The following is an 18,424-nucleotide window of genomic DNA, read 5'->3' on the forward strand; positions in this document are numbered from 1 at the left end:
TTTTATTTATTTTTTTATTGTATTTTTTATAATTAATTTATTTTTTTATTATATTTAATTTTCTTATTTTCTTAATTTAATTTAATTTTGTGTTTTGCTTCACAACGTTTGTGCCATCACTTGCTCTCAATACACAGATCAGCAAACAATGACTGACTTTTGTGAATCTGATTCAGTGGTTCAGTTGTGCATATATAATGAACCCATATAAAAAATTAAATACTGTAGTAATCCATAGCAAATACTGTAGTGTTTTTAAACCATACTATTATTCAAGTTTAAGTGCCCATAACCTGGAAGGTGCGATTGTTTTGTTTTTCTCGAAATGTGATGCAGTTCCTAGAGAAATGAAATATATCAAATAAGTAAACAGTGGGTGTGGCTTTTTTTTAATTTACTGCGAGCTGATTGGATGTAGTAAAGTAGACGTTAGATTCAGAAAGATGGGGAAAAGGGTTTGGGGAGAGTTATTACAGCCTAACAGACTCCTCCTGCTCACTATTTCTGTTAGATGTCAAAACTGACAGCTGGAGGGGTGTGGTTAAGTGTTAGCCCCGCCCAATTCCTAAGATGTGTAATCTGACTGAAATAAAACAAGACGTGCATTTACAGATCTTAATTAAAGATTACAAGGGCAACTACTTTATTTATTTTTTCTGTCTTACTGTCATGCACAGATGAATTGATCAGCCCAAAACTAGCAATGCGAGCTAACAAAATCAATATTGCTAGATTTGATTCCGTGTAATGTAATGTGGTGATTCTGCTGTTGCTTCGGTAACTCGACTATCCAAATATATTATAACTAATAACTAAACGTGTATATTATACTACCATACACCGCTGTAATCTAATGCAGTTTTACTGCAGTATTAGACTTTGCTGTTCTGAATAGCTGTGTGTGTGTAGAGTGTGACCTGCTCTTGTCTTGTACACACAGCGTCTTTAAGCAGTCTGCTGATCACACCGTTCCCGTCTCCGGGCTCTTCTCTGACCAGCAGCTGTGCCAGCAGTTACCAGAGGCGCTGGTTACGCAGCCAGACCACCAGCCTGGAGAACGGAGTCTTCCCCAGATGGTGCGACACACACACACACACACTTAAAGCTTTTCTAACACACACACACTTAACAGCTCGTCTAATGGCCCGTTTCCACTTGAGTGATACGGTACGCTTCGGTTCGGTACGCTTTTATGGCCGTTTCCACTGTCAAAGGGTACCTGAAAGCAAACCGTACCGTACCACTTATTGGCCCCCCTTTGCAAAGGGTACCATAAGGCGGAGGGATGTATTCATATATTTGTTTATTTATTTATCTAATATGATCGCAGACAATACAGCAGGTAATTTCACACTGTCATTGATCTGCAGTTATAATCAAGTCATGTTCATAGTAAGGTTATTAATGAACATTTGTACAGTATTGATGTGTATAAAGCATCTGTTTTGTGAGAAGTTCTGCTCATATGATATATGACCAACCTGTACAGTGTTACTGTGACATTTCCTCAAGTAAAAATCACTTTCAATTAAACTTTGTCATGCACTACACCCATCTAAAGGGATCTTTTGGCAGTGGAAACGCAAACCTGATAAAGGTGACCCATACCAATCCGTACTGTACCACTCAGTGGACACGGACCATAAGACACACGGCTTGTCTAACACACGCATGCATGCTCAACACACACGCAGCTCGTCTGAAACACTTGCAACACACACAATCTCTCTCCCGCTCTCATTCACACACACACACACACACACACACACACACACACACACACACACACACACACACACACACACACACACACACACACACACACACTTACAGCTTGTCTAACACTCACTCACACATGCACACACAACACACAGTTTTACTGCACAACAGCTACAGCACATTATCAATTTTTCATTTATTTTTTTTTTTGTTGCAATAAAGTCAGTGAAGTGTTTTATTTTCTCAGACATCAGGCTTCAAACTACATGATGCATCTCTTTCTTCAGATATTCTGCTTTACTAACACAGTAACACGTCTTTACTGCCTCTTTTTCAGCCGGCCACATGCAGTACAGTCAGACTAGCTGAGATGGCGTTGTTGCATTATTAGACTGTGATTGCATCATTAAATGTGTTTCTGCAGGTCTGTGGAGGAGAGCTTCAACATGTCTGACGAGAGCAGCGGGCCGAGTCTGGGTGTCGCCCGCAAGAAGAAGATCGCCATCGGGGTCATCTTTCAGCTGTCGCCCAACGAGGAGGAAAACACAAAGTTCCAGGACTTCTTCTTCTCCCACTTCCCACTGTTCGAGAGCCACATGAACAAACTGAAGAGCGCCATCGAGCAGGTTAGACTCGGCCTGGGTTTATAGAAGAGTGTGTCCACTCTCAATGTGTGTAACTCAATCTCTGTGTGTGTGTGTGTTTGAAGGCGATGATACTGAGCCGCAGGTCAGCCGATGCCAACCAGAGAGCCTTGGCGTACAGTCGGATGGTGGACGGCCTGAATGAGTTCAGGTGAGTTTGTGCAAAAATTATGCAAAAATCACTTGCATGCAGGGTTTAAACCCAGTTGTGTGTTTGTGTGTGTCAGCAGTGTGTGTGAGTATCTTCAACAGCCTTTAATGATAAAGATGAGTGAGTTGTGTTTGTTCTAATCAGACTTGATGCAGAAACACTGTGATTGACATTCTCCTGCTGTACGTGTCATCAGAGGGGGAAAGCCCCGCCCACTAGTTCCCATTTCTCCATCTCATTAGCATAATCAGCAGGCCTGAGTGAGAAGCAGCCGTCTGTCCATTAGCCATTAGAGTGTTTGAGCTGCTGAAGATGATGTCAGCATAGACTAAGAGGATTATAGATGTATATAGATTACAGTATGTTTTACTTGTCTAGAAAATGCTTCTTAATTTAAAAATTGTTAGATGTTTGGACCAGAAACGAGACAAAAAACTCTCAGTAAGAAAAGATTTTGCAGTGTAGTGTCAGATATTGAAAGAGGAGTAGTGTTATACCCGTATTGGACAGGTAATTGATGAATTTTCTTGTGCAGAAGGGCTTGTTCTTCAGTCCTGGTGTATTTAAAAAAAAAAGCTTAATGTGTGTGAGAGCTTCAGGGGTGATCCTCTACACACACACACACACACACACACACTCTCATACTTCCAGTCATATGCCTGCTGGTCAGTGGCCAGAGCAACCCGAGCCGACACACTATCTCTCCCACACACTGTCAGGACGGACCAGAATAGTCAATAATGTGCAAGAGAACAGACAAACAAATATTTCAGATTTCCCACCTCCGCATGGCTTATTACACTCTCTGAGTGTTCCGTTCATCCGGGTGTGGGATCAGAGGAAAGGATGAAGCTTGACAGTCCAGAAACCTTGTTATTTATTCTATTTTATAAAAAGGTAGTGCAATCTGTTAAGCACTGACTGAAAAAGCATGTGACTTGCTCTAAAGTGAGGTCACTTCCTGTGGTAGGCAAGTCTGCAAGGCAGTTAAAACCAGACTCAAATGCTCCCTACATAGACTGTAAAAGATAAGGATGTAGTATCCGTGACGTCACCTATAGGTTTCTGAAAAGCGCAAATGAAGCTAGTAGACGTCGCCAGCCGGTGCCATTTTGTTCGTGCATCATCGCTCCAGCCGGGGGTAACCAAATAAGGGCAAAGAGGCGGAGCGTGAGCGGAGCAACAGTCGCCTGCTGGCATTTTGCTTAGACGGGCTTTTCTGTGGGAGAAACTCTGAATACTTCATTACCTGCGACTCGCTTGTGTTCTGACCACATGTGCTCGGCTGTTCACTATATCAATGAAGCGTTTAGTCTTTTAAAGACACTGCTGTAACACACTGAGCCACTAAACATTGTTCTTATGACGGTTTTCTTATTACTAAAGGAGGAAAACTTAAATCACTTCCAAACACTTCAGATATAGTGTGTGTTAGTAAATGCAGGACTATTGATGAACTCCAGCAGAACACTGTATGACGACACTTCAGATGACTGATCTAGAGCCTACAGCTGATCAGTCTGGCAGATTCTGGAGTGCAGTACAGCTCTAAAGAACATTATAAATGATCCTAAATCAAGCAAATACATGTATAGAGATGGTGTACAAGTATATCATTTCACTCATCTGGGAAATGGAGACCACGTTTGAGCACAATTAAGTGTACACAGCATACCAAATCATCTGATATTTGAAAGAAATGATTCCAAAGGGCGACTGACTGTGTAAAGCCACACAAAACAACACAATGCAATGAATATGCAGAGTTCAGCAGCTAATCAGCCGGAATCAGCTGAGGTGACTGTGACCAGCGAGACCTAGCTGCCACTCAAATGGCCACTCCTTTAATTGTGCAGACTTAATAAAAATGAAATGGATAAGTTAAAAAAAAAATGTACCCCCTCACAGTTGTCATGAAGGGTAATATTAGCAATGTACACCAAAATCGTTCTTTGTATCAGGCTGTAAATCCTTTTTTTCTGCTGTAAAGTTTACCATTTTAACACTGGGCTCAATAGAAATCTGCTCCTATGGAGCCTGGACTAGCGGAATCTCCATGAGTTGCAGTTTCAGATACTTCCGTATTAGCTTCACGAGGGAGAGCGGGACGGTGACGCTTGGTTCCCTATTATATTAAAGCATTTTTTATTTTTACAGTTATAATCTGTTCAGTTTACTGTAAATACATTTGTTTTATTTTTTTCCAGTTCAACTGAAATAAATGGGAGATGCTTAATGTGTCGTTATTCTAGAATGAGACCTTTATGGTACAAAATTGAATTCATTAATTTTGATTAATTCTTCCAAATATTCTATCATGCCTGCGACAACTAATAAATGTGTTAATATGAGTTTAGTAGCTGTAGTGTAGTGTGGGTACCTGTAAAAAAATCAATTCCAATGAGCTGGACTGATGAAGGAACGTGCATGTTGTTTTCTGTCAGTCCACAGCTCAAGGTGTCGCTTTACGGTTCCCACGGGTCACAGAGATTTCTGGAATATCATAGAATTTTAAAATGTGTATATTATATAATAAAAGTCTAGGATTTTTTTTATTTATTATTATTATTATTATTATTATTTGTCCAAATCATAAAATGTCATTGATTATTGTTTGTCATATTTAAAAGTTTTTTTTTTGGTTTCTGTTTACTCAATGTTGTGTTTGTACTGTGTTTATGCGTTGTTATGCGTTTTGCCTACTGTTATGATTAGGCTTTTTTGTGCCATTTTTCCTCGGGTCACATGCTGTTAGCTGGCTGTACCATAATACTGTCAGTGGCTGTGTTTTTCTGTTCAGTTCACAACACAAATGCAGCCTGTATTTTCTGTTCATTATTGATCATGGAAATTGAGCTTTTCAGTCAGTGAAAGTCTGGAAAAGTCAATGAATTTGACATTTGGCTTGTAGGGGGAAGCCTGGGTTCATGAAAGTAGACCTCGGCTTCATAACTCTTACCTAATCCAGAGCTAAAACGGTTCTGTCTGTGAGCTGAAGCTTTTTATAGCTCACTACACACTAACTTCAGTACTGAGAAGAGTAGTACGGCTTGGGAAGGGTTTGTCCTTCTTCCAAGTGTCACGTTGTTATCGGTGCGCTCCCGCTATCTGCATCTTTCCCTACGCATAATCAGCAGCAGTACCTGGAAACGACATGTGGGAGATCTCCCTGCTGCTCACTTTACAGCATGCATTGCTCCTCTGATGATGTCCTGCGTGTCCTGAACTCTGCTTGGTGTATAGTGAAGCAGAGGGGCACTTGTTCAGCTGGAGCAGTTCTTCTTATCAGTCTTTGCTGGTCTCCTAACAGTTCATCATATTAGCATCATACATGCCACCGATACCACAAAAAAACTGGCATCAGTATTGAAGAGTACTTGAACCTATAAAGCAGGGGTCTCAAACTCTTGGTTGGGGGCATTACATGGCCATTTTAACATTCAAGCACAAGAAGAAAGTGCAAACCTGATGTAACTGATGCATCTCAGGACAACACGCATGAGGTTTATATTTCAAGCGTTACCTGTCAGCAGTGCCAATGCAAAACAACATGTTCAGTGGTGTCACACATCTGCTGTGGCTGGTGTGTGTGATTGTGTCCGAGCATTAGACACACACGGTTATTCTTACACAGAATTAATGCAGTGAAACTTTAGCGTTTTGTTTCTCCTTGCACGTACTGAAGGAGAGGTTTAAATTGCTATAAAAGTACTACAAATACTAGGCATAATAATAATTATGATTCTGTCCTAAGTAATTGTTGCTTAAGCAAATGTTTAACAGATCGCGTAAGAACAGCAGAAAGCAGTTCGGGGAACATTATTGTCTGTATTGCTGTTTGTTTTTCTTTATATACTACTTTTTTCTGTGAAACACCAACATAAAAAGGGGAAAAGTATGCATATAATTTAATGTTTAATTCAACCAGCTTGACGTTGAAATGTTACTACTGTACATAGTTTTTGTACAAATCTTAATACACATGAGGAAAACCCATTAAATGAGACCATTTATCTAGAATATTAGCAAAATGAGCACGTTACACCACCAGCATGGCATGTAAGCCACGAAGAAGTGTTTTTACAACAAAATACAGGTGGAATAAAACCAATATGACCCTTGAATAATGGTAAAAAATATAGCACTTACTATCAAATATTTCCAAGGTTTCCACGTTTACCCAGCCACAGGAATAATCTGCATGTGTGTTACTCTCGACTGAGAGAAACCGAAATTAAAACTATTGATCATTTCAATGTGCTGATGTCATTGGCACATGAACAGCTCCCTCTTTTTGTCAAACTATTTCATAACAATATCAAGATGCAATTTAATCATAACTTAAATTAAAACAGCTATCATAACATTCAGTATGCGAGTCGTTTTAGATTCTCAAAGCCATAGAAATTAAAAATGTAAAACAGGAAATGCATTAGGACTATTGTTATTGTTTACATCCCTCAAAATAGTCTGGCTTTATGCGACGGCACAATAATGATAGTGATTTAAAAATATATATACTTTAATAAATATTTCCTGTGGGCCTGCAGATGATTTGTACTATGGTATTTGTATTTATTCCTATCTCTCAGCTTTAGCTACTGTAACATCTCCCTTGTTGAGCTCTGGCCTGCAGCCTGTGTTCCTCTGCTGTGTCAGATGTTAAATATGCTGAACAGGCCTTCGCCGGCCGGGACAGCCCTGTGCGATCAAGTGCCGTTTGTTTTAGCGTCTGACAAAAGCTTTTCTGTTTTTTTAGGACCACCATCTGCAACCTGTACACGATGCCACGAGTGCCAGAGCCCGTCTGGCTCACCATGATGTCTGGACCCCCAGAGAAGAACCAGCTCTGTGGACACTTCATGAGGGAGCTGGCCCTGCTGATGGAGCAGGCCTCCAAGAACCAGTTCAGTAACCGCACTCACACTGCTCTATTTAATCCATCTTTATTATGTTTACTTTCTATGTTTATTTGATTATTTACTTACTCATTTGTTTATTTGTTTACGTAATTACTTATTTACTTGTTTACTTTTTTGCTTATTTAATTTCTAAATTATTTACTTGTTTTTTTTTATTGTTATTATTTGTTTGACTTGTATATTTATTTACTTGTTTGCATATTTTTCTTTTATTTTTATCATATATGTTTTGTTTATTTACTTTTACTTGTTTATTTGACTTTTTTGTATTTTTTTTATTTACTTGTTTGACTTATTTATATACTTATTTATTGCTTTGTTTATTTACATGTTTGAATATATATTTAATTATTTATTTCACCAGGAAGGTTATTTTTTTTTAAGGTACTTAAAATAGTAAAAACCATATTCAATTAAAAAAACAGTTTGAAAATAGACATAGATGCTGTAGATCACATGCATCTTAAAGCTTGTTGCATACATAAAGAGCAGATTTAGAATACTCATTGCATGCTGTGATCAATGTGAGTGGTGGTCCTGTTTTTATTATTAACTTGTCTTGGCTTGCTTTCTCTCCTTCATTAGATTCCTTCCTGCACTTCTGACTGCGGTGCTCACTAATCATCTGGCCTGGGTTCCCACGGTCATGCCGAACGGTCAGCCACCCATTCAGATCTTCCTGGAGAAACACTCCTCGCAGAGTGTGGACATGCTGGCGAAAACACACCCCTACAACCCGCTCTGGGCACAGCTCGGTAAATCACGCAGAAATCATGAGGTTCGCCCCCTAGTGGAGCTTTGATGGAAATCACCAAAACACTCCATGCCTAATCAAACACGCCTGAAAATGAAAACATAAGCATGACGTTTTTACCAGCAGGTGTGTTTGATTAGGGATGGAGATAAACACCGGCTGTATCTGAAATCGCACCGCTATACCCTTAATAGTGCTCTGGTTTAGGCAGCACCATTTCTAGTGGTGTCTGAAACCATGGTGAACGATATGAAGTGCACTCAATCAACCCACAATGCACAGCAATAACGAGTCTTCGACCCATGAACACCCAACAGCTACAATCAGCCCATAATGCACTGTATGCATGCTGAATGAATTTCCACGTCTGACCACTAGATGGTGTCTAAAGCACAATCCAGGTGTATAAACTAGTGTAAAGTTTAAAAATACAATATGATTTAAATACTGTAATGTTTGTGGACTGAAATGAAAAGTCTTTGTTTGGTTACTGATAGACAGAGGGTTAAATGACTATCACAGGGTCTGAGCCAGAAATGTAAATCTGTGTTAGGGATGTATTAAAACACAAACAAACAGCATTCCTTCAGTGCACTGAATGCTGGAATTCACTCACTCATTTCATTCACTGCTGTAAGTGGACTATATTAGTGGACTATTGTAGGGAATAGTGAATGAGGGTACAGGGAGCTACTCTACTGGCTGACTGAAAATTAAGTCTGTGTGTATATACTCCATTGCTGATAGTGTGCTTGCTGTAGGTGACCTGTACGGGGCGATCGGCTCGCCGGTGCGTCTGTCCCGTACGGTGGTGGTGGGCCGGCGGCAGGAGCTGGTGCAGCGACTCCTCTACCTGCTCACCTACTTCATCCGCTGCTCGGAGCTGCTGGAAACACACCTGCTGGAGAGCGCCGAGGACGAGGCCATCGTGATGCCCGGATCCCTCATCACCACATCACTGCGCCGCGGAGAGGTGGAGGAGTCCGAGTATGTGCTGGTCACTATGCACAAACCCAGCCGAGACTACCTGAGCCAGGGGGACAAATCTGACCCTGCAAACCCAGACGAACACCAGACAGAGCACACCAGTGATGTTCCGGTCTGCAGAGTGGCCGACAGCCCACTGTTCGACACCCGGCTGGAGACCCTAGTCAAAGTGGGATCCACCTCTCCGTCTGAGAGAAGAGCCTCCGTGGAGGTGCAGGAGGCGCAGGCTGAAGCTGGAGGCGTTCCCATCAGGATCCACCATCCGTCCGACTCACTGCTGGAGAAAAAACCCCCGGACAAGAGCTTTCCAGACATCGAACCCTCAGCCAAAGTCACATTCCTCATCGGCGACTCCATGTCTCCTGAATCTGACCTGGAGAGCCGGCAGCAGAAGGTGGAGCAGGAGATACGGAGACACAAGCAGAAGCTCCTCAGAGACGCTCAGCAGACTAACACTGAGAATAAACTCCAAGTGGACCAAATCAAGAGTAAATCCAGAGAATTTGTGACTGGAAGGACGCCTCGGTGGAGTGCGAGTGCGCAGGAGGACTGTGTGGACATGTTTGAGGAGTACTTCAGTGAGGACAACCCTGTGCAGACCTTGACTATTGATGATGTCTACGGGAAACATGCACCGAAAGACAAGTCCGATGTGCAGCTGGAGTGTGTGCGTGTGGACGCCGGCTGCTGTAAAAGCTGCAGTTCTGCTGATCTGGATAAAGGCATTGAGATCTCTCTGAGTGTCCCTTCAGCTGTAGAGCAGAAGAAAGCAGCTCCTCTGAATGACTGGGAGATCCCTCGAAACGAGAGCTCGGACAGCGCTCTGGGGGACAGCGAGAGCGAGGACGCAGGCCCCGATCTGCCCAGAGCGGACCCCGATGGAGCCTTCGACAGCGACTTCCAGGACGAGCTGGAGCTGCCGCTGCCCGGGTGAGTCTGATATTAAACTCTACATCATTTGCTGTATTGCAGTGCACACACACACACAAATATAAACATGTTGTGTCATATGACCCCTAAAGTACACACATGATCTTTGCAGAAGTGTGTGAAAGTGCTGATAATAAACATGATTGGATGTTTTGCAGGGCGAAGCTGGTGGAGAACTACTCTAAACCCAGCATCGCTAACTTCGGCAGGTCGTTGTTTGGAGGTTACTGCCCCTCATACGTTCCAGACTTCGTTCTGCAAGGAGTCCCCAACGATGAGAAGCTGAAGCAGAACCTGGTGTCCGACCTGGCTCACGCTGTGCAGGTAACCACTAAATGCACATTTCATCTGCTGTTGCCAGCCAGCTTATCTTGCAATGCCTCAGGAAGCTCCTTTCTGCAAACGCGTTAGACTTCTGGCCCAAATCCACAAAACTTCTGTATTATAATAAACGTTTTCTCTTTAAAAAGCAGGAAGAACTGTTTCTCGAAAACTGTTCACAAAGTTGCTGAGATGAACTTCTACTAGGGAATAGAGGTCAAACTACAGGGCTCACAAACCTCTAGCCTGACCTAACGGGGCTGTTATGGTTTCTAGTCGGGCTACCAGATATTAATCCGCCGTAATGAGAGGAGCATATAGCTTATTATAGTGCCTGTGCATTCGCTCATATAATGGATAACTGTTGTCTGTTAATGTTCATGCATTGAGGAATCACTATCAACATGTGTGTTGAATTAGCGTTTGTGCTAACTGGGGTTGTTAAAAGTACTTTGGTATCAAGTTGATTAAAAAGAATAATAAATCAATAGAGGTATACCGACCAGTTTGTCACGTGATTTTCTTTTTCAGAGACAGTTAAAAAATTAAATAATTATAATAATTAGTTCATTCATTCATTTTCTCTTCAGCTTCGTCTCTTCATTAATCAGGGGTCCCCACAGGGGAATGACCCGCCAACTTGTCCATCACATGTTTTACACAGCGGATGCCCTTCCAGCTGCAACTCTGGGAAATACCCACACACTTCCATTCACACTCATACATGAAGGACAATTTAGAATATTCAATTCGCCTATAGCACATGTGTTTGGACTGTAGGGGAAACCGAAGCACTCTGAGGAAACCCACGCCAACATGGGGAGAACATGCAAACTCCACACAGAAACACCAACTGACACAGCCGGGGCTCAAACCAGCGACCTTCTTGCTTTGAGGCGAGAGCGCTACCCACTGCCCCACCGTGCAGCCCTAATAATAATAATAATAATAATTGTAATATTTAAATGAACGTTTGGTTATAGTTAATCATCTCCTATAATGCATGTCATAACTTGTTGGTTACGTTTTACAATGAGGATGTATTAGTAAATGTTCATTACTGCATTTACTATTGTAAACAACCTGTGAACAGTGCATTTATTACAGTATTTGTTCATATTAGTAAATAGTAATAAAGTCTTAGCTCATGATAACACGCATGAGTTTGTGTGTTAATGCATTGGTAAATGTTGAACTGTGATTAATAAATGCTATACTAGTATTATGCATAATTAGTTCACTTTAGTAAATACATTAACTAATGAAATCCTATTGTAAAAACAATTAGAATCGGAAATTTTACAGATCATTAGACTATTTCTACACTGAGAAAAAAGTTTCCCCTTGAAGGTTTTTAAGATATTTCTCAAATATTGAACTGAGAAATTGTGTGGGTTTTATTGTAAATTTAGTTATTTGTTTATTGTTTAATATCTTACTGTATTTTAAAAACGGTTATAATTATGTAATATGTCTTTATTAATAGTGATCTTGCCATGTAATAGCCATAAGTGCTGATGTGGCAATAAACAAACAAACAAATACATTTAAGGAATGGAGAGACGCCTGAAAGTAAAGCGGAGACTGGAGACAGTACCTGAGTGCAGAGCTGTTGAATGTAAACTGAGTGTGTGTGTGTGTGTGTGTGTGTGTGTGTGTTTTCAGCATCCGGTGCTGGACGAGCCCATCGCGGAGGCCGTGTGCATTATTGCAGACACAGAGAAGTGGACGGTGACGGTGGCCAGCAGCCAGAGACGCTCCTCTGAGAAACTGGGTAAAGAGGTGCTGGTGTCCAGCCTGGTGTCGGGTCTGCTGCAGTCCACACTCCAGCTCTACCGCCTCAACCTGTCCCCAAACTTCGTGAGTGACTCGCACACACTGACAGATACACAATAACAGCTTGTGTGTTTGAAAAGGTACAAATAAATTCAGTGTACTGGATAGTTTGTGATTTATGATTTTTTTTTTTTTTGCTAAATGGGGTTTTGGAATTACTGGTATTCTGGAATTTATTGGGTAAATGTGTTTACATTATAGTTTGTCCCTCTCAATTTTTGTGCATCAGTTTTTTGTGTGCATTTTCAAAATGTACGCATGTCTTGGCATTTCTTTTAAGCATTTTATTATGCCATAATCCAAAATGCTCATGAAAAATAAGTGACTGGAAACTTAGCTGGAGATGCACTGAATCTTGGCCAATTGTGAATTATTTCATTTTATTTTCTGCTGATTCTGATTTTTACTGATTCTGATTTTTTTTCTAATTATAATAATAATAATAATAATGAATAAACATCAAAGATCTTTGAACTATTGTGAAATGAGAAAAAAGTACAATTATAGACAGTGGAAAATTACATGCATTTCAAATGTTGTTAATGCAGTTTGAGGAATCTGTTTATTACTATTATTATTATTATTATTATTATTATTATTATTATAAGAAAAAAAATCTGACTCAAAAAAAATGATGGGCTTACATTGACTAACAGCTGATGAACAATAGAAACAGCGCCTCCATCAGTCCGTCTTGGGTCACTGCAGGGCAGACAGATACACATTAACATAATAATGGACATCATCACACTAATTAGTCAAGTCCGGAGTTTAATTTTAAATGATCACATGTATTGATGACTATAATTAGATGCACGCAAGTAGTGTGCATGCATGACTGAAATGTGCTGTGAATAGTTAAATAGACCTCTAGTGTCCACAGCTGTTTTACATTAACTGAAGTATAAATAAAGGCTGCGAGATCTGCGGGTTACAGAGGAAACTCTGAATGTGCAGTGTATTTAAACACACTTCATCTCCAGCACAACTAGATCAACTGAAGTTTTCCCTTAACATTTCACACCATTTACTTCAGTTCTATAAGTTTAATAGCTGTAATTGTACATTTAAAATAAAGTGTCTTCAGAAACAGATTATAAGAAATAAAATATATTTGCCTTTTACTAGTAGTCCACATTTACAGTTTAGCAATATTGTTATTTTAAACTGCATGAAGTGTAATAATACTTTAGTCAGCGCATTTGTAGTTCTGTTTTATTTATTTTTTTATTTTTTTTTAGGTCAAACGTGTCATTTACAGTATTAAAAATGCACAAGGTCAGTTTTGGTAAGCAATGTTAATAGAAGTCTTAAAGAAGCCCACATCCCAACATGCCCCGCCCCCTTTTCCCCTCACGCTGTGATTGTTCTGCAGTCCTGCAGAGGGCGCCAGCGCTGTACATCAGCACTCTCAGATTGAGTTGATTTTAGCCAGACTAGCTTCCTCAGATGATCCTGTCTGTCACTCAGTCATTACATCTGCTCTCTTCATTTCATTTATTCCAAACCTGACTGAGTTCATTTCTGCAGTCCAACTCAAAAGATGATATTTTGAAGAATGTTGGAAATCAGCAGCCACTGACTGACTTAGTATTTTTTCTTACTATGGAAGTGAATGGCTACCAGTTTGGGTAGTTGCAGAATTTTGATCAAAGTTATTCTAAAAAACCTGTTTTAAATGTTATTTATTGTTGTTTTATGGTCAGTAACGCATGTTTTATAGACACCTGTCATTCATAAATTTGAGTAAATATGGCCATTGAAGCTGATATGGAAGTAAACTGTGTGTGTGTGTTTCAGTGTATCATGCATCTGGAGGACCGTCTGCAGGAGCTCTACTTTAAGAGTAAGATGCTGGCAGAGTATCTGAGAGGACAAACACGGGTGCATGTGAAGGAGCTGGGCATGGTGCTGGGGTGAGAATACACACACACACACACACACACACACACACACACACACACACACACACACACTTACACTGCAAAAAATGCTTTTCTTACGTAGATTTTTTGTCTTGTTTCTAGTCCAAATATCTCACAATTCCTAAATCAAGAAGAATTTTCTAGACAAGCAAAACATTCTGTCTTGTTTTGAGAAATAATATGCCAATAATAAGTGAGTTTTTCCGTAAAACAAGCAAAATAATCTGCCAATGGGGTGAGCAAAATAATCTAACGTCAAAAGAAAAAACAAGATTAATTTGCTGACCCCATTGGCAGATTATTTTGCTTGTTTTACGCAAAAACTCACTTAATATTGGCATTTTATTTCTCAAAACAAGACAATTAGTTTTGCTTGTCTAGAAAATGCTTCTTAATATAAGAAATTTTAGATATTTAGACTAGAAATAAGACAAAATATCTAAGCAAGAAAAGCATTTTTTGCAGTGCACTCACACGCACGTACACACTTAGACACTAACTCTCACACTCACTCACTCTTAAACACACTGATATATCTATCATGCTGCTGGGGTGAGCATACACACACACACACACACACACACACTGATGAAGCGCATGCGCAGGCTTCACTCTCTACATCTGTCTACAGCAGAGGTTATGTGCATTTATTTTCATCAAATAAAGCTTTGTCCATCTTAGATCTTTTAATGTGGATTTTTCAAAATGTGCTTCTGTCATATCCATGAAGCGTTTTTCATATATTCAAAATGCTCATAATAATAGGTGGATGGAAACACACACACACACACACACATAGATACATACACACATACATACATGTTTCCTTAAGTGACGCTCTGCTGTTCTTCTCTCCGCAGGATCGAGTCCAATGATCTTCCCCTGCTCGCAGCCATCGCCAGCACACACTCCCCGCACGTGGCCCAGATCCTGCTGTAGGCGCGCAGACACGCACTCATTCCCCTCGGCGTCTGCAGGTCCAGGACTCCAGCGGGCCCCAGGGAGCCTGCGGGTGAGCAGACTGCAGGACAGATGCTCCCTCACCCGCTGGCGGCCCACAGGTGTCCTCTGCTGACCACAGAACAGCCGACTCCTGGTGCTAGATGCACAATTCCACTGTACACCGGGTCTCATTCACTAACCATGCGGATCTGTCACGAGTCATCAACACTTCCGCACCGTGATCGGTTCTAAATGTAGGAAAACAGTCCAGAGCAGCTGATGGCACGGGCACACAGCAATCAGCCCCTCCAGCATTTCATGACAGATAATCAGACTTATTGACTCTGAACTGATCGATTGCTGATATTGTTCTGCGGTGTAAATGCACAGACATGCACATCTTCATTTATGTAGATTTTCTGACTTGATTTCTGTAATTATATAAAGCAAACACAGAGAGAACCTAGACCTCAGCCCTGAAGCTGCTGGATCATATCTGAAATGCAGAATAATGCATCCGTGTGGTTTGACAACATCTCGCGTGGCCTACTTTAAACAGGCTTTGAACGTGTTCACACGGATCACACACTGCATGAGAAGCACATGTGATAATATCATCATTCTAATATATTTATATATCAGATTATTCACCAGGATTATGTTTCTGAATGCGACACCATGCAGACGGCGAGAGTCCGTGTCCCGACTGGTGAATATGTGCAGGAAATCTGCAGCATTTATCAGAAACGAGGACTCCACACAATGAGCTGATGTTCACTGGAGTTTACCGTAAATTCAGCAATTTGTGAAACTCTGGAGGGTCTGAAGAATTATGCGTGCCTGAGGTCTTATAAACATGCATAAAGAGCCCTACATATAACTAGTGATGTTATTTACAGGGTGAATGAAGAGTATCTAGACATCAACAGTTGATATTACAGTATATTAATAGAGATCCAAACGACAATCAGCTGCTGAATCCTGTGTAGAGATGATCAGTGTGTCTCAGGAAACGGCGCCTTTAGAGAGCAGACAGATTGATGAATGGCTGTTCAGGTCTCGATCACGCAGGATGGGTTTTTCATTATGGCGAGCGGCGTCATTTTAAAATGGTTTTCCATCTACATGTTTTGACGGATGGAGAAAAAGCGGCTGAGCATGAGGAGCGTTGATGCAGTGGTTGCCTAGCAACATAAAACACGCAGCGCTCTGCTCTTTAAGAGTCTTTTCTAAAGTCCACAGAAGTGCAGTGTGTTTTTATATGTGCGTTCCACATCCAACATCAAACCCTCATTAGCATTAACGCCCCATTCACACGGCGGGTCAACGTCAACGCTTGACTAAAGATGTGTCTGATGCGATCGTCATAGCAGCGTCAGCCAATGAAATTCTGTCGCCAATAGGCCACTGTCTAGCTGGTGTATTTGCAGACAGCGATCTGATTGGCTGACGCTTCCGTCGCCGCTTGAAATATTGAGCTAGTCCCAACTTCTGCATTGAGCAACGCCTCTGAATCAGCGCCGATGGATCCACAATGCAGTTCGGCAACGCCTGACGTCACCCATTCACAGTGAATGGGAAGCGTTGAAGCTGACGCCCTGTGTGAATGAGCCGTAAACCTCTCTTTCTGTAGTTTCAGAGCCATCATTAGCTCTTCTTCATTCATCTTGTAATTTTCTCTTTGAGGCTTTGAGGAAAGCCCTTATATGGAGCTGATGTGGGCGTGTATTATGCAAATGACGGGCGAGGCAGTGGCGCAGTAGGTAGTGCTGTTACCTCACGGCAAGAAGGTCGCTGGTTCGAGCCTCGGCTCAGTTGGAGTTTCTATGTGGAGTTTGCATTTTCTCTCTGCCTTCGCATGGGTTTCCTCCGGGTGCTCCCGTTTCCCCCACTGTCCAAAGACATGCGGTGCAGGTGAATTGGGTAGGCTAAATTGTCCCTAGTGTATGTGTGGATGTTTCCCAGAGATGGGTTGCGGCTGGAAGGGCATCCGCTGCGTAAAAACGTGCTGGATAAGTTTCATTCCGCTGTGGCGAACCCAGATTATTAAAGGGACTAAGCCGACAAGAAAATGAATGAATGAATTGACTGACAGAAGAACGAGTTTAAGAACACTCATGTGTGTGCGCTCGCGTTGTGGATCAGGAGGAAAACCTTCACAGCTCTCATGTGCGCAGAACACAATCATTAGTGAATGAGACCCACTCTTCCTTTCTTTCTTCCTTTCTTTACCTTCTCGTCTCTTCAAGCATCGTCAGATTGTAGAAGCCAAAGAAGATCCATCAAGAACAAACACTGAAGCCGCTCTCGGCCCTTCGTCAAATCCAGACCTGCTCCTTCAGCACTTATCAAATCAGTTTTATGATTTTCTTGATTTCTGTTCATTAATTGTGACAATCATGCAATATTTTTATTTTTCAATGTGTTTACAAGAGGATGAACCCTGTGCGGCTGAACTGAGCTCTACCTCACACACTTTTCTACCATGCTGAATCAAACATTTCGAGGTGACGTTTTCATTTTTCACCCAATCACGGTGGAAGCGTGGCATGAAGGAGCTCCGAGGATTCAGCTTTATGGTGTACCTGTTTTGGGCAAAGTCACTTTATCGGTAACACGAGCGTTTACCTGTCCCACGGGAAGGATTAAGGGATGTATTTTTGTTTAGTTAGTCGTTTAGACGTGACATGCTGTGTAACATACCTGTATTAAGGCTGATCCAGGAACAGTCAACAATCATGTGTTTTCAGGACTGAAATGCTGAAACTCTTCATGCAGACTCCGCTTCCCTCGCCGCCGGATTGTTTACCTGGGAGAGAGCGATTGGATGGTTTTTGGGTCGTACAGTCTTAATCAACACGACATGAACACAAACGGACTTTGCTTTCTTGGTTTTAGCTGGTTAACACATGTACGAGGGAAACATGCAATTCATTTGATGTTGTAGAGGAAAGCTCTGTCTTCACGTCTCCTCTGCAGATGATGTATTTATATCTGATTGTTTCTTTATACAGAAAATAATAATAATTTATTCACATGGCATGCGTTGATAAATGTTGTATATACTGCTTAGATTTTCTTGATGTATTTGTACATAATGCCTTCTTTTTGACTTCTCTTTGTTTCCCAGTTTTTATGGGGATCCTGTGCAATAAATATGGCAACAATACAGATATACATGATGTTGATTGTGTATGCATTACAGCAGCTTTATCCCTCTCAGTCTGTGTCTGTATGTAAATGTATAACGGCTCGCAGGATGTCTAAAATAACAAATGTATGGTTTTATTTGA

The 18,424-nt window shown here is 41.2% G+C and overlaps 2 protein-coding genes across 5 annotated transcripts in view; both read left to right on the top strand.

Moving 5' to 3' along the window:
- The window catches only part of fnip1 (folliculin interacting protein 1), a 43,587-nt gene extending 25,279 nt beyond the window's left edge, over nt 1–18,308 (top strand). For 3 of the 4 annotated variants that reach the window (XM_087299216.1, XM_087299215.1, XM_087299217.1), the window contains 10 exons: nt 941–1,076; nt 2,144–2,345; nt 2,429–2,514; nt 7,274–7,420; nt 8,022–8,191; nt 8,952–10,107; nt 10,266–10,431; nt 12,094–12,288; nt 14,065–14,180; nt 15,050–18,306. In XM_087299216.1, coding sequence (XP_087155342.1) covers nt 941–1,076; nt 2,144–2,345; nt 2,429–2,514; nt 7,274–7,420; nt 8,022–8,191; nt 8,952–10,107; nt 10,266–10,431; nt 12,094–12,288; nt 14,065–14,180; nt 15,050–15,128 — 2,453 coding nt within the window. In that variant the 3' untranslated portion in view covers nt 15,129–18,306. Of the gene's footprint in view, nt 1–940; nt 1,077–2,143; nt 2,346–2,428; nt 2,515–7,273; nt 7,421–8,021; nt 8,192–8,951; nt 10,108–10,265; nt 10,432–12,093; nt 12,289–14,064; nt 14,181–15,049 lie in introns of all 4 variants that reach the window. The other variant, NM_001127465.2, reaches the window with a different exon arrangement.
- The window catches only part of ddx46 (DEAD (Asp-Glu-Ala-Asp) box polypeptide 46), an 800,847-nt gene that overhangs the window by 544,042 nt on the left and 238,381 nt on the right, over nt 1–18,424 (top strand). The gene's annotated exons all lie outside the window — the stretch shown is intronic.

Source organism: Danio rerio, chromosome 21 (genome assembly GCF_052040795.2).
Source record: "Danio rerio strain M-AB ecotype USA chromosome 21, GRCz13ab, whole genome shotgun sequence".
Lineage (NCBI taxonomy): Eukaryota > Metazoa > Chordata > Actinopteri > Cypriniformes > Danionidae > Danio > Danio rerio.